Source organism: Apodemus sylvaticus, chromosome 9 (genome assembly GCF_947179515.1).
Source record: "Apodemus sylvaticus chromosome 9, mApoSyl1.1, whole genome shotgun sequence".
In the NCBI taxonomy this organism is placed as follows: domain Eukaryota; kingdom Metazoa; phylum Chordata; class Mammalia; order Rodentia; family Muridae; genus Apodemus; species Apodemus sylvaticus.
In genome coordinates, this window is record NC_067480.1 from 66,339,959 (window position 1) to 66,356,216 (window position 16,258).

Consider the following 16,258-nt stretch of genomic DNA (forward strand, 5'->3'; position numbering starts at 1 on the left):
AAATAATTGTTGAGATTGCATAAAGTGCCAGTTGCAAATGCAAAGCTCCTGTCTTCTATTCCTTTCATTCCCTAGTTCAACATTTTTGTCTTGTAACCTATGAAAAGCATTGATAATCAGCTATCTTCAATGCAAGAGTCCTACTATCTTATTCTGTGGCAAGTCTGAGCACTCTGCAGGTTTTGTTTCAGCCATAAGAATAATCACTACAGAGCACTACTAAATAGTATCTAAAGGAAATAGTGAGTGACCAGATAAACTATAACCTGCTGGGTGTTTTCCCAAAATAGTTGAACTCTTCACAAAGCATTCTAATACAAATTCCTAACCTCCTCTCCCCCTATTTTTGGACCACATCATTAAAGTTTTTGCAGGTTAGTATTTCCCAGAATCTGGAAAGAATAAAATCATAAATTGTTTCAGTAAATACATTTTTAGATTCTCCAGTGTGTCATGAGACAGTCTCTGGGATTTTGAACAGAGATTGGAAAGCATGGTTGGCACCTCACTAATGAGTGCAGACATACCAGCCCACTATAGCCCACCAAGGCCAAGACTGATACAGTCCTGTGGACCATGGCTTGTCTCCTACCTTCTGACCCCATGAGAAACTCTTTTCAAAGATGGTGACTAACACAAGGCCAATAAGCTAGAAGACCAAGTTCTTCTGGGCAAGTGGAAGAAATTCCTTCTTCACTCACCCCAAAGTTATCCCAGCCTGACTCCATTATGAGAGCTGCCTCTGTTCTCAGGCCACATTACAGACTCCCCTGTGTCACTAGGCCTTGGAAAGCTGGCAATTGTCACCCCTAGAGAAGGAACAGAAAGGAGTGAGTGAAGTATCAGAAAGTTTAATTAGGTGCAGGCAGTGATGACCCTTATGGAAAGGCATCACCAGCACAGAATTCATGATTGCTGACGGCTGTGCAAGGTGAGGTGAATCACAGGGGTGTGTGTGTGTGTGTGTGTGTGTGTGCACATGTGTTTCTGTGGAAGGATGCCACACTCAACAGATCGTATTCATTCATTACCATTGATATCACAGAAGATACAAACTCAGACCTGAATAGTTTGTCTAATGTGTGTGTTTTCTCCTGGGGAATGTTTTCCTTCCATGAGACAAATCACAGCATTGTGAAAAAAAATACACAAATGTTGTAGCTGCTTTAAAACCTTTATACATCCTAAGTTATGCTGAGTTTTATGTATTCAAAATGTTGCTCAGCCCCTACTCCATCTATCTGGATGTTTTTCTCTCTCAAACTGCATTCCCGTAACTATTAAGAACACACACCCTGACCTCAGAGATCTCCATTCTGCTTTCCTGAAGCCCCTGTGCTTAAAGAAGGTACCCTGGATTTTAGTGCTATTATCAGAAAGCAGAAAACAGCAAGGGTAGTTAAAAGCATGAGAAAGTAAACAACATGGTAATAAATAGGCAAAATAAAATAAAGTACAATAAAAAAACCCAAATAAATGAAGGGCATTTGTTCATAGGTCAGAGCTGAATGAATGGCTCAGGCCTTGCCCTACCCTGCCCAGGCTCAGTGGGGAATCTGTGTGGCTGGCAAAAGCTTCTCTCGTCGTCGTCGTCGTCGTTGTTTTGCTGCTCTATGAATAGCAATCTGAAACATGTATGTAAACTCGCTTCCTAGGTCCAGTGAGATAACCTGTGGATGCTAATGCGCTGCCTTAATCTGAAGCACTTGAGGATATTTTCAAGTAGAATGCTTGAAACAAAGAGAAAACCCTTCTGCTTTAAGTATTAATTACCTACGAAAGGGACGACATTTAGCTATTTATATTGCTTAATTATATGCCTTAAACCCCTATGAGAAACTAGATAAGTACTGTGTCATCTTTGTCATAGATTTAGAAGAGGCAAAATTGAGATTTGAACTCAGGTTTATTTGACTCTCCAGTCTGAGCTCACAACAGCAGTGCAGTTTAAAAAAAATATAGGATCAATTTACTCTGAAGTGTACAGCAGCATGTGTTATGATAATTGCAACACTGCAAATAATTCTATACAGAAAAATGAATTTTCCAGACAAATCTAACTTTATAGGCCTGCGCTAATATTGTCTTGTACAAAGAGGACCCAAGCACCTCAGGGCATCTGGTTTGTGTCTGGTTTTCCTTAATCTTTAATGATGGGCAAATCCAGTACATTATGGAAGCCACTTTTTTTTTTCCTCAAGAGATATAGATGCCTCTTAAGAATTTGTTGAAAATGCATTAACTTTTCAAGTTACTGGTTGCATTTTAGTGCACTGAGGCAGTAAATTGGGTGTACATTGTGCAGAAATGGTGGTGACCTAAAAATAAATATTTGATACAGGCCACCATATTCTCTTGGGATGAGGGGAGTAATGGATTAAAATTCTAAAGGCTTGTCAGCTTCCCAATAAGGAGGAGGAAATCTGTGGCCCGGCAGTGTCCTCTGTCCCTGCCACTGCATTTGCTCAGTTCTTTAAGAGTCCACCCCACTCGATCTTGTGCCTCCTAAAGCCAAGGGTGAAAGTTTGATCCCTGCAGAGGCCACTTAAATTCAGAGAACAGAAAGCACCATTCTCTGTCCTAGACTCCACCCCAGATCCTTGCCAGGTGTCTGCCCTCTGGTCAAAATGAGACCCTGGCGAAGGGGTGCTAACCTATGACAGTACTGCAGCACCACAAAGGGCACCCCTCGACATGCCACTCTCTCTTTGTGTGCTCACGGGGTCTGACATCATTCACAGAGAACACAGCTTGCACTTTACACTCAGCCCCGGAAGTCTGAGTGAAACTGAAGCAATGCTCCAGTCCCACTTACAGAATCCATTATTATCTCCTTGTCCTCAGTGCAGAGACTGCGCTCCTGGCTGACAGGATCCTGCTGGCAATAAGAACAAAGCAACACCCAGTCTTCAATCTGTATCTCTGTAATAGGAAAATAGCAATACTAATAAGTTGAAATCAAGCACAGTTTTTACGTTAGTCAAAGACATTGAGCTATCAAAAGTAAGTAAAACTGCATGTACACGGAAACTTGACAGGACTCGTTTGTAATATGTACTGACAAATAAGCCATGAAAACAAGATTCTCAAATTACTGATGCAACTTTTTAACAGGGTCACAAACTTAGCTTCCTTTAAATTAATCCAGCTCTTCCTGATTTTTACTTCTCTAATTACCCAGCACTTAATGCATATTTTTACCTCAAATATTTGCTTTAATAACAAAACAGCACTCCAAATCTTAAAGGATTAACATTTTCTATTTTAAACACAAAGTCTAAATTAAAATTTACTAACTTAAATGATAGCAAGAGTTTTACAGGGATTAATAAGCTGTAAGTACAGTTTATATTAGTACACAGACTTTAATTTATCAAATGTCACATATATCTTTCATGATTTGGGGATTTATTTCATTTATGAAGTAGTCAAATGAATCAGCTTGCCCTCGACTGTAACAAAATACTGCTTGGTGACTTGTGACAGACAGGGTTTTAACCTCTGACAGCGAGATTCATTGTGGAGCAGGAGCCAATCATAGATCCTGACGACACTTGTCTCCTCTAAGTTGGAATATAAAAAGCCACTTGGAATACAGTATACAGGACTCACTGGCGTGGTAGGTTGTCTCTCGGACGGTACATGCACTAATATTTCACTTGGCATTACTCAAAACAAAAAGAAGAAATAAGAACAAGGAAGAAAAGATTGTGCCGATTTTAAAATGATGCAAAAACTGCAAATGTATGTTTATATTTACCTGTTTATGCTGATTGCTGCTGGCCCAGTGGATCTAAATGAGGGCAGTGAGAGAGAAGAAAATGTGGAAAAAGAGGGGCTGTGTAATGCATGTGTGTGGAGACAAAACACGAGGTACTCCAGAATAGAAGCCATAAAAATCCAAATCCTCAGTAAACTCCGCCTGGAAACAGCTCCTAACATCAGCAAAGATGCTATAAGACAACTTCTGCCCAGAGCGCCTCCGCTCCGGGAACTGATCGATCAGTACGACGTCCAGAGGGATGACAGCAGTGATGGCTCTTTGGAAGATGACGATTATCACGCTACCACGGAAACAATCATTACCATGCCTACAGAGTGTAAGTAGCTGTTAGAGTATATCAACAGTTCTGCTGACTGCTGTCCTAGTGTTTATGAGAAACAGATCTATTTTCAGGCTTTTAACAAGCTGTTGGCTTATATGTAAGTAGGAGAGAAAGGAAATTTTTTTTTCTAGATTTCCTGAGAAACATACCAACAATGAAATCTGTCTTGCTTGTTTCCTTGTAGTGCCAAATAGCTCAAAGTTAACATGATGCCTCAGCTTTAACAGCAGTTAATTTTATGCGGAAAATGTAGAATTCTTGTGTGTTCCGAGTCTTACACTTTTAGGTAAGGACTGTGAGATTCTATAGGCAATGTTAAAATGAAATTTACAATTACATTTGTCTAAAATGTGCACTAGTTCCCACCCCCCAACTAATACTAAAGTAAGAAATCTGCCGGATGTTTATTTGAACACGGTTTCAGTTAGAGTGCTTTCTGTTATTTAAACGGTCAGTCACAGAGCTTTTATGCTCTTTACAAATTAGGATATTAACTGCGAAAGCTATTACACTGGAAAGTTAAAGAAGTTAAATATTAAGCGCATTATCATGAGCCACGATGAAGCAGGCATAGCAAAATAATACTCAGGACCGAATATCAGAAAATGCTCAGGAAATAAGCATTGTAACTGGGCAGACATGGCGTGAATGCTCGCACACTCTGTGGCACTGCACTGAGAAAGCCTGGCTGTGTATTCCAGGCAGGAACAGCCTGATCGATAACCTTCTAAAACATTTCATTCTTTATTGAGAGGGAGGGGGAGGACCATTACCTACAGCTGCAGCGTTGCTTCTGGGAGTTAATACATTTCAGGCAGTTCCTATCTGAGTTCTCTGAAAAGCAAGACAGGTAACCTTAGATAGCAGGCAGAACATGAAAAATCTCTGTGCCATGTGTCTGAGATCTTGCTTTAATACCACGCTTTAAACACTTAAAACCAGACATGACACGGTTTCAAATCAGACCTTTACTAAGTAATCGGGTTACAATACAGTAAATAATTTTCACTTATGACTCTTGGATCAAACAGTTCAGGAGAAAGTCTCTCTTATTTACATGGGGTTTGGAAAACCCCAAAGCAAAGCAATTGTTAGTGCTGAACTTGCAGTGAGAGGCTGGCCTCAAGGCCACTGCTTTCTGATTTTTTTAGATAGCTTGAACATGACATCTGAGGGTTTGTTTGCTAATTAGAGTCTTCATGTTGTTCCTTTGAATAGCTCTTCCAGAGCCCAAGTGTCACAGATGTATTATATTGTTTGCCATTTCTGAGGTTGGTTAAATTGCTCCCTGTGTCTTGCCTCCAGGTAATTGAGGCCTGGGGGAAGGGTTCCTTCCTCCAGACTGACTGCTACAGCTGCTCAGTGAGTGTAACTGCTCAGATTCCCAAGGAATTCTAAGTGGACGTTCCGGCACAGTGTCTCTTAGTCTCTAATCATCATCACTTGCAAATTTCATGTGCTGTTCATTCTTTTGCAAAATATCCCTTAGCCTAGAGTTCTCTGGAAGGGGAGTAGAATATCTATAAACAGGGGAAAATACAGAAGTCTAAAAAATGCTGAAAAGCTAGAGCAACTATTTTCTCTGACATTTCTTCTGAACCATGAATGAAGTTCCACATAATATTTTATTTTAAAAGACCACAGACATACACAGTACCCCAACAGCTGATGTTAAGGAGTGATTTTATTTGTGTTTTGACGGGGCCTGATGGCAACTATTCTCTTCTTGTTCCTTTGTAGCTGACTTTCTAACGCAAGTGGATGGAAAGCCCAAATGTTGCTTTTTTAAATTTAGCTCTAAAATACAGTACAACAAAGTAGTAAAAGCCCAACTGTGGATATATCTAAGACCCGTCAAGACTCCTACAACAGTGTTTGTACAAATCCTGAGACTCATCAAACCCATGAAAGACGGTACAAGGTATACTGGAATCCGATCTCTGAAACTTGACATGAGCCCAGGCACTGGTATTTGGCAGAGTATTGATGTGAAGACAGTATTGCAAAATTGGCTCAAACAGCCTGAATCCAACTTAGGCATTGAAATCAAAGCTTTGGATGAGAATGGGCATGATCTTGCTGTAACCTTCCCAGGACCAGGAGAAGATGGGCTGGTAAGTGATAACTGAAAATAACATTCTAACAACCGTGTTACATTTTTATTCCTGATATGAATAATAATAGTGAAAAATAAATACTATTTTCTGTGCTCATAAGCCAGACAAAATATCTTACTCCAAAGGTAGGTCTGTACCCAAAAGAGTAGGTGCCAATCTCATGCCCCATGAGGCACCCCTTGATGCTCTTACTTAGCATGAAGACTGAAACACAATTGCATCATGTTCTTAATTCTATAAGGAGGCCCTTATTAGGAATTAGATGAAATGTCCTTTTTATTGTAAGACACATAATTATGCACAAACTATGAAGTCTCTACGTAACTGCGGATTCTGCTTCTATCCAACAAAGTAAAACCTTACCCTCCCACTTTGTTTCTTTCCTATGTTTTGTATTGAAAAATGTTGGCTTCACATAAAGTAAAAAATATTAAAATTTTAATTAAAATACCCTTACATGTATAGGTATACTTGAATAAATATATTATACTCAACACCTCTAATACATATGCTCAGTACTTACAGAATGTTGAAGCTGTAGCGTGTATATAGATTACTTTGTCAGCTATTGGCAGTGATTTTTAACCCAGCTGAGCTTTTCCTCCTAGCTTCTCTTCGGACTCCTTTAGTGCACTTGCGCAGGAAGTTACTTAGGCATTACCAATTAATTAACTAGTGAGTCAGTGATGTAACAAGACCTCATATATTACAAAAATTAATAAAAAATATTTAACCCTCCATAAGCCTGAGTTACTATTTTGTATTACTTTTATTTACTTACTTCTGCTTTCAAAAACTTCATGTGAACCTATTGTTATTTTCATTCATTGTCATAATTTACACCAACATATTGTACTTGGAAATAATGAGTATTACATTTTTATCTTTTGATTGAATTTGGGAATATATTGCCTGGAAATCAGATCTGTTGTGAGTGAAACCTATCGTGTGAAGTGCTACAATTTCCTAAATGATTTATTCTATTTATATATGCTACTTAAACACTATACTCTACCAATGATGTTCTCTTTGACAATATAGTCTCAGGATAAAAGATAAAATTGCTATCAAACTGCTTAAGAACATTCTTTCTCATGGATAGTATTTTAATTACCAAGGTTGCTAAGGGGTTTTAATTATTTACAAGGTGGTTAATATGATATTCCTTAGAGTTTTCCCTCTGAAAGGAAATGGTCTTAAATGCACTGGGAGACTGAAGCTGTCATAGTGCAAGCAGAGTCTTCTCTCTTCCTCTTCCTTCTTTTCCCTCTGCTGTGGCCCTAGGTCGGAACCAGAACCTTGCCCATGAGGGGGAAACCCTGTTCCACAAGCTCCATTCACACCCTTCATACCGGGTTCATCACTTCTTACAAATCTCCTCTTTGCTCCTTTAAGGATTCTCTTTCAACACTATCCTTACAGCCACTGTTGTCCTGCTAATTTCCCTCTTCCCATTACAATCCATACAATGCTCAGGAGGAGCTATTTTGCTCTGATTTAATATGCACATTTCTTCCAGAAAAGACCCAGGGAAGAGAGACCAGATGCGTACCTATCCCTCCAAGGGTCATCAGTCACCAGCAATCAACACTGATGAAGAGGATGCTCGGTCTGCTCACTGCCCCGCCCACCTTCCTTCTCTTTCATCTTATACATATTTCCCGAGCATCTGTTCTGCTGTTATGTGCTATTATGTCTGATAATGGTATGAAAAGAAACAAAATTCCAAAAGACACAAAGGGAATGACCACAGGGAATTCCTGATGCTGTTAGAGTCTTTGGGGACATGAAAGGAAAAATGAAGCTTATTGTATATAAAAAGTCCTTAATACTGCAGTTATTTTTTTAAAAAAAACACAAAAATGATGTTTTTTGTTTGTTTTTCTAATAATGACTCATAAGGTAGGAAGGTTTTCAGGCTCCATTAACACAAGTGTTCTTTCCTTTTCACACAGAATCCCTTTTTAGAAGTCAAAGTAACAGACACACCCAAGAGGTCCCGGAGAGACTTTGGGCTTGACTGCGATGAGCACTCCACGGAATCACGGTGCTGCCGCTACCCTCTCACCGTCGATTTCGAAGCCTTTGGATGGGACTGGATTATCGCACCCAAAAGATATAAGGCCAATTACTGCTCTGGAGAGTGTGAATTTGTGTTTTTACAAAAATATCCACATACTCATCTTGTGCACCAAGCAAACCCCAGAGGCTCAGCAGGCCCTTGCTGCACTCCAACAAAAATGTCTCCCATTAATATGCTATATTTTAACGGCAAAGAACAAATAATATATGGGAAAATTCCAGCCATGGTAGTAGACCGGTGTGGATGCTCATGAGCTTTGCATTAGGTTCAAAACTTCCCAAAACATTGAAGGTCTTCCCCTCAATTTCGAAACTGTGAATTTAAGTACCACGGCTGTAGGCCTCGAGTATGCTATAGTAACTTAAGCACAAGCTACAGTGTATGAACTAAAAGAAAGAATAGATGCAATGGTTGGCATTTAACCATCAAAATAAACCAAATTATAGGGTGTTTTATGATTCCCAGAGTTTTTGAACTAGGGGGAGATCAAATTACATTTATGTCCATATATGTATATCACAACTACAATATAGGCAAGGAAAAGAGAGCACGATTCCTTGTGGTCTGCTGAGTTAAAGGGGTATGATTAAAAGGTAAAATCTTATTTCCTAACAGTTTCACTTAATATTTGCAGAAAAATTTATATGTAGCCTTTGTGAAGTGTAGAATTGTTATCATTTGAAAACATCACATACACTTATATTTGTATTGTATACTTGCAAGGTAAGATAAAATTCCACAAAGTAGGAATGGGCCTCATATGCACGTTTCCATCCCTATTGTAATTGGACAATCCACACAACGGTGCTAATGCAGTGCTGAATGGCTCCTACTGGGCCTCTTCCAATAGAACACTATAGAAAGTAAGATTCCCTCCCTTCCAGGCGCATCTTCACACAGCACTACATGTGCAAATGCATTTTCTTTAAGGAAAGAAGAATCTTTTTTTCCGGAGGTCAACTTTCAGTCAGTTTTCTAGCACAGCAGGAGTGACTGCTTTATCTTAAAAGGCAGCCAAAGAGCATTCATTTTGATCTAAATTTCAAAATCACTGTCTGCCTTTATCACACGGTTTTTGGTAAAATAATGGAAATGACTGGTTCTATCAATATTGTATAAAAGACTCTGAAACAATTACATTTATATAATATGTATACAATATTGTTTTGTAAATAAGTGTCTCCTTTTATATTTACTTTGGTATATTTTTACACTAAGGAAATTTCAAATCATTAACATACAAAGACATGTCATGTATCACAGACAAGTGACTGCTTCTATTTCAAAGTGAATTAGCAGATTCAATAGTGGTCTTAAAACTCTGTATGTTAAGGCTAGATGGTTATATTACAATCATTTTATGTATTTTTTACAATATCAACATTCATGGTGGCTGTATCTATGAATGTGAGGTTTTAATGGCTTCTGGTCACTGTGTTCCAATCTCAGTGCCCTACCATTTTAAAAATTGTAAGCATTACTAAACATACCAAAATGTACCTAAAGAAAAAAAAACAAATATGGTATCTCAATAACAGCTACTTTGATTTTATAATTTGACAATGAATATATTTCTTCATTTATTTACTTCAGTTTTATAAATTGGAATTTTGTTAATCAAATGTATTGTACTCACAGCTAAATGAAATTATTTCTTACATAAAATGTATAGAAACTATAAATTAAAGTGTTTTCACATTTTTGAAAGGCATCAGTTTTATGTCATAATGATTAATCATGGGTTTATAAATTTTTACTTTATTATAAGTTTGTACAAAAGTTTGTACCAAAAAAGTTAGTACAAAAGTTTAATCGAGGAAGTCTAGTTTTGAGTGAAATTCCCAATGAATTTGCTTTATATGTACAAAAGCAAAGGCTAGTGTCTTCTGTTCCATTTTTCTCTACCTTGACCTAAAATCTATTTATTTCATAGGTTCGATTTCAAATGAATTGCAATTGGCAGTGGTATATAGTCCTAGGGTTACACACTCTACCGAAGTGACAGGGACACAGGAAACCACAGTTCTTCCATAACACTTAATGAGACTGGCACATTTTCCTGAGCACTGGGGCCACCAATTTTCAAACTAAATAGCAAAGTGACTCTTAAATTACCACGAAGTCCTTGTGTACCACTGAACAGGAGTCTGTCTGAGCCCTTCTGCCCTGCTGTGTAGGAATATATCTGAGCAAGTTCTTCCCTCTACCTTCATCAGGTCAGGGATGTGGCCCTGCAGTGACTTAAGGTTAAAGGGAAGGTGACTAAAATTCTTTTATGCTACTATTTCTGAGTGAATAATTCATAATTAGCACAAATAGAATTTTAACAATTTCTACTTGTATATTAATCCTAAGAAATTAACACCTAACTCCCAACATATTATATTTGTTTTATCATTCATCCTAACAGGAATTATTAAAATTGTGACATGATAAAAATCCATTAAAATAATCAAAAGTCTGTTTTTAAAAATATAAGATTACTACCAATTTGATAAGTAGAAAATTGAACTTTAAGTGATGATAGACAATTCATGGTTTTCCTGGAATGTGACAAAAGTTGAAATCTTATTTACATGGCCATTGGGGTCTAAGACACATACTGCAAAACATCAAAGAAAATGTCATCCCTTTCGTTCATCCTTGAGGGAGTTCAAGCAATGAAACTGGTACTGAACTTAGTTTATTTCTGTTTAGATAGGGTTTGTAAAGTCTTTGGGAAGAGCACATTAGACTGGATGGTTTGCAGCAAATTTATCTTTGTTGCCATTTAAATATCTTAATAGGTAGAAAATTGCAATATAGTCTACTGCATTGCATATCAAAATACTTCGTGACTAAGATACTCTCTGAAAAATGCATGTCCTCAATTGTAGTATTTTTCCCTATGAGGCTCTCCAGTTTATCTGATAGACATAAAATGTATACGCATCAGTGATATACCAAGGTTTAACCGTTCACACCAGCCTTAACATTATACTCAGTGTTCTCCATACAGAAATACACACTTGCAATGGAACACACATTCTTTGCTTTGTTGTTCTCAGATTTCTGTGGCTTATTAAAGTTATAATTATATAATTATATTATATAATCTTATTTGTAATAGGGTGAGTTTTTAATTGCACTCACATCATATCTGCATTTGCCCTAAAATCTGACCTCAGTACATTTTCCTGGTATTAATTCTATCTCCACAAGATAAACATAATAGTACCTGTTAGACCATACAATAGTTTCAGATTTGAATCCTAAAGAGATTTATTGAAAGTTCTACTGTGAACAGTAATTACCTGATTTGATTAATTTTAAAAGTAACTTTGAACCAAAATTTTAAAAAGTTAATTTACTAATTTACCCTTTTATTTTCCTAACCTCTCAAGATTACCCTGTTGAAAATTTCCCTGCATGTTGTGTTTTTCCTAATGCCTTGTGAAAAGGCCTTATTCACAACACAATTTGATTATGTGGTTTTGGCCACAGATCTTCCACAGCATTTTCCAGATCTGCTCCCAGGGACATTAAGTCTGGCTAAGCAGCTAAATGTCTCTTGGCTTTGGTCCCAGGAAACGCTGGATTTGGGCATTACCTTCAACAAGCCAAAATGACACATGAACACAGGAAAATGTGGCTGCATGATGTCACCAGACCCTGACAATACTGTCACTGAATTAAGAAGGTGGGACTCAAACAGAAAACAGTAGTCTTCTGAGTAGACTATAAAGGCCTGAGAGAAAAATCTGCATTGTTAGTAGAAACATTTCGAAGGTTACTGAGGCAACTGTCTGGGCCCATGCCACAAGAATATCTTCTTGAAAAGCTGCACACTTCTGCAGTGCCTGCCCCTTAGTCAAAAGAGAACACTGGGAAATCCCAGGCTATCTGGTCAGGTGTGGTAGCCTAGAAATGCTAACAGAGAAGGGGAGCACCCAAACTCCTGCTTGTGGTTATGTGTTGACAGTCAGTGAAATTGTTCCCAAGTCTGAAATATACGAGGAGCTGTAACTTCGGGTGAACAAACTGTGAGCTCCAGAGTCAAAATTCAAGATAAGTTGCACCAGGGTAGCTAGTTCCAAATGAAAAAATGAAAATGCCAACAGATACATTAAAATGTAATCTGCTTCTGTTTCTAAGGATGATTAGAAATGAAAACTCTATGCACTGCTTGTAAAAAGGCCCTAACCATACAGGTGCTTGCTTCCAATTTGTTATGTTAAATTAAGCAAAGTTTTGCCTGAGGCTGACTCTGGTGTGTCTATGTAATTAAAGTAGACATTAACTTAGTATGTTAAGAAACTAAAAGCCTAATTCAAGGTATATATTGTAACCAGTCATGCTAACCGATCAGACCAGGCACAAATATTGTAATGATAGAACTGGGACCAATCAAGGCCCCTGAGTGTCACTTCCTTTTCCTACTGTAAATCCCCACGGCCTGCACTCACAGCTCCACATGACACTCCTCAGGCTCTGGAGCCTGCCTCATGTGCTAAAGTCTGGTAAATTTGTCCAAAGCTGGTCTTCCTCTTGATTTTGCTCCTAAAATGGTATATGAAGAAAGCGAATAAAAACATGTAGATCTGCAAATGTAGTTATACATTTTTTATATTTTAATCATTATTTTTATGTGTACGAGTGCTTTGCCTGCATAGCCTGGCACCAGGAAGCCAGAAGAGCAAGTTGGAACCTCAAGGACTGGAGTTAGTGAAGATCATGAGCTGCCATTTGAGTGCTGCAAGTCAACCTTGGGTCTTCTATAGAAACAGCTAGTGCTCTTAATTGCTGAGCCGTTTATCTAGCTATTACATGCTATTTTTAAAATTGGAACTAGGTAGCATATTCCAAATATAGAGAAAACATTATAAAATAATATTCAAATTTAAATTTATACACATTGTATGTGTATGGACATACATACATACACACATATACAAGCACACACACACACACGTGTGTGTGTATGCATGTACATTATAATGTATTTATTTAGAATGGTTTTGGTTGCCAATAACTCCCAATTCAAGACAGTCTTCAACAATGCAGAAATGTATTATCTCTTCTAAGTCCTGAAGGAAGAGAGCTCTTGGCAATAACCAGTAGCTCAGTAATTTTAATGAGGACCAACATTCTTTCCACCTCTACTTTCTGACATACACATTGTGCTTTGCTTGGCCCTTGGGCTACTGCAATGGCTACAGCAGTTCATATGATGTCCACTTATCAAGGAATATTTTTAGTATAAAAGTAAGAGGCCGCTCACTTCCCCCCACTGTCCTCTCCCTCCTCCCTGCCCTCTTCCCCGCACTGTCCTCTCCCTCCTCCCCACCCTCTTCCCCATACTGTCCTCTCCCTGTTCCCTGCCCACTATCCTACACTGTCTCTCCCTCCTTCCCACCCACTTCCCAACACTGTCTTCTTCCTCCTCCCAAAGAGTTTCCCTTCTATTTCTATGTTTTTAAAAAGAAATCTAGGTCTGGGTATGGTGGCACACAACCTTAATCCCAACACTTGGAAGGCAGAGGCAGGCAGAGGCAGGCAGATCTGCCAAGTCTACAAAGTCAGCCCAGGACAACCAGGGTTTGTCACACATAGATATCCTGTCTTGGGGCAAATAAATAAATAAATAAATAAATAATAAATCTAGATTCCTCTCATGAGAGAAAATACACAATACTTATTGAATCTGGCATTTTTATTTTTTACATAACATGTGTTTTCCATCAATATCCTACAACTGACATAATTTCATTTTCATATATGGCAGATAAGACTCCATTTTGTATATAGTCATATCTTAGACATGTATGCTAATTCTCATAACTTTGCTGTTGTTGGTATAGTGCTGTAATCAAAATGGGCGTGCTAGTATCTCTGTAGCATGCTGACTCAAGTTTCTTAAGGTCTATACATCCTTAGTAGCATAGCCAGATCTTATGCTTGTTTAGTAGTTTTTCAAGCCTGAAGTCATTTGCATTTCATATAGTAATATATAAGGGTCCTCTTTTCCCCACAGTCTCATTAGAATTTGTCCATCAATTTTATGTCTTTGTTTTCTATTGCAGCGTTAGTGAATAAACACAGCCTTATGTGTGCCAATCAAACATGTTACCACTAAATCCTACCTCTACACTTTTTTCAAAATAAACATCTCCAAAAATATTATATGATATCACATAGATTGACCTGCTTGTCCCCCTCTTTGCTACCCTTAAAAAATTTAGGTATACATAAATTGTACCTTATGTTTTACTATTTGTATGCTTTTGTATTTGCTATTAAAATCTTCAGTTCATCTTAACTTATTTTTGCTTTAGTAGGAATCCATTTATTTTTCTGTAGAAGACCATGTGGTAGTCACATTCCTCCCTGTTCTCTGTTGTCTCTCATGGGGAACTGTACTCAAAGGACTCGTACTTAACCATCTCATGGATTCATACATCCAGACAGTTATTTTACAGGCTTAAGTCAGTTCTAGGAAAGACTAGGAATTGTCTTGAGATGTAAGAACAATCAGTGTGGATGAGTATGTAAGCACATGCAAGCATACATGTTACAGGGTTTGTAGCTGGTCAAAGACACAGATGTGTCCCTACCCATGTGGCTTTATTCCACTAAAATCTTCAGGGAGTCCCCTGTCGTATTTTAATACTCCCTGGAGATGTGGAGTCACAAAGTCAGATTCTTTTCAGGAGGGGTTCCCCGCCACAACAGAAAATCTTTACCCATGACATCTTCTTCTCAGAAGTCACACAGCCTCTCTCCTGAAACCATCTGGTTGACTAGCCCCACCTGGTATGACATTCAGCCTTTCGAAGTAGTGCTTTCTCTATTCTATCCAGAGGGTGGAGATCGGCTTTCCTGTGAAATAGCACATCAGGGACTTCTGATCTCTGTGCCACCACTTTTCATTCTTCAGTGAGTTCTCAACATTCCTGCAGGATCTGGGGTAAGAGCAGAAGATCCAACCATTGCCTTCCATCAAGGATTTCACAGTTGGATAAGAATCAGAACAATAAACAGAAAAGTAAACTCTTCAGTACAATGGGACAAATGATGCCTAGTGGCCGTTGCCTTGGCTTTAATATTATACAGACTATGTTGTAGAAGAAAAGAAGAAAGATAGTTCAGACCAAAGGAGAGCATGGGGAAGATCAAAAGAGGATGTGATCATACGTGACTGTAATCATGACCACAAGTACTATGGATGAAAATGAACAAAGAGAAAACGGGGATAGGGAAGAGGGGTTGCCAAAACAAACATACATATGAAGGCAAGCAGAGAGCAGAGGGGACCTTTCTGGTCCTGAGATGAATTACCAGAGGCTGATGGGATAGGGCTTTTGGCAGTAGGTGATGTGCAGTGGGTCATTGGGTAGTTACTCGGGGCAAGCCTTTCTTGAAGCTATCAGCAATGAGAAACATTTAAAGGAAGAAGCGGCATGGTTATGCACACTCTTCTGAAATACACATTTAATATGATGCTTTCACATTTCTTGAATCAAGCTCCCACTAATCCAAGAATATTTGAACGGCACTATTAGTTTTGATGGATTTCAAAAACAGACAGAAAGTTGGGTGGGAAGGGAAGGAGTAGGTCTGGGAAAAGTTAAGAGTATGTGAATCTGATCCAAAAATGTACAAAATTCTCAAAGACCTAATAAAAATATTTTAAGAAAAAAGTTAAAGCTTATAGTTTTTAGTGGAAAAAAAGAAAATACCACTAGGGTTTTGGGCTAAAATGATTATTTTTGTTACATTTCAGAAAGGCAAGGAAGAAGTACAAGAAAGCATTCCAGTGTCCTTAACGTTTTAATTTTTGGTGTGGGGAGATCACATTTGGCTTGATGGAGATGAGCAGATAGAAAATTCACACTACCGGGGAGCATCCAAGAACACTGGAACTCCTGCTCCGACTCCTATTGCACACAGACAGTCCTGCATCTCGTAAGGAC

At 38.3% G+C, this 16,258-nt stretch overlaps 1 protein-coding gene across 1 annotated transcript; it reads left to right on the top strand.

The window, feature by feature from the left end:
* Positions 1-3,631: 3,631 nt before the first annotated feature.
* Positions 3,632-9,485, top strand: Mstn (myostatin). Its single transcript, XM_052192826.1, has 3 exons — positions 3,632-4,100; positions 5,847-6,220; positions 8,179-9,485. The coding sequence occupies exons 1-3, from the start codon at positions 3,725-3,727 to the stop codon at positions 8,557-8,559; spliced, it is 1,131 nt and encodes a 376-aa protein (XP_052048786.1). The 5' UTR covers positions 3,632-3,724; the 3' UTR covers positions 8,560-9,485.
* Positions 9,486-16,258: the final 6,773 nt, after the last annotated feature.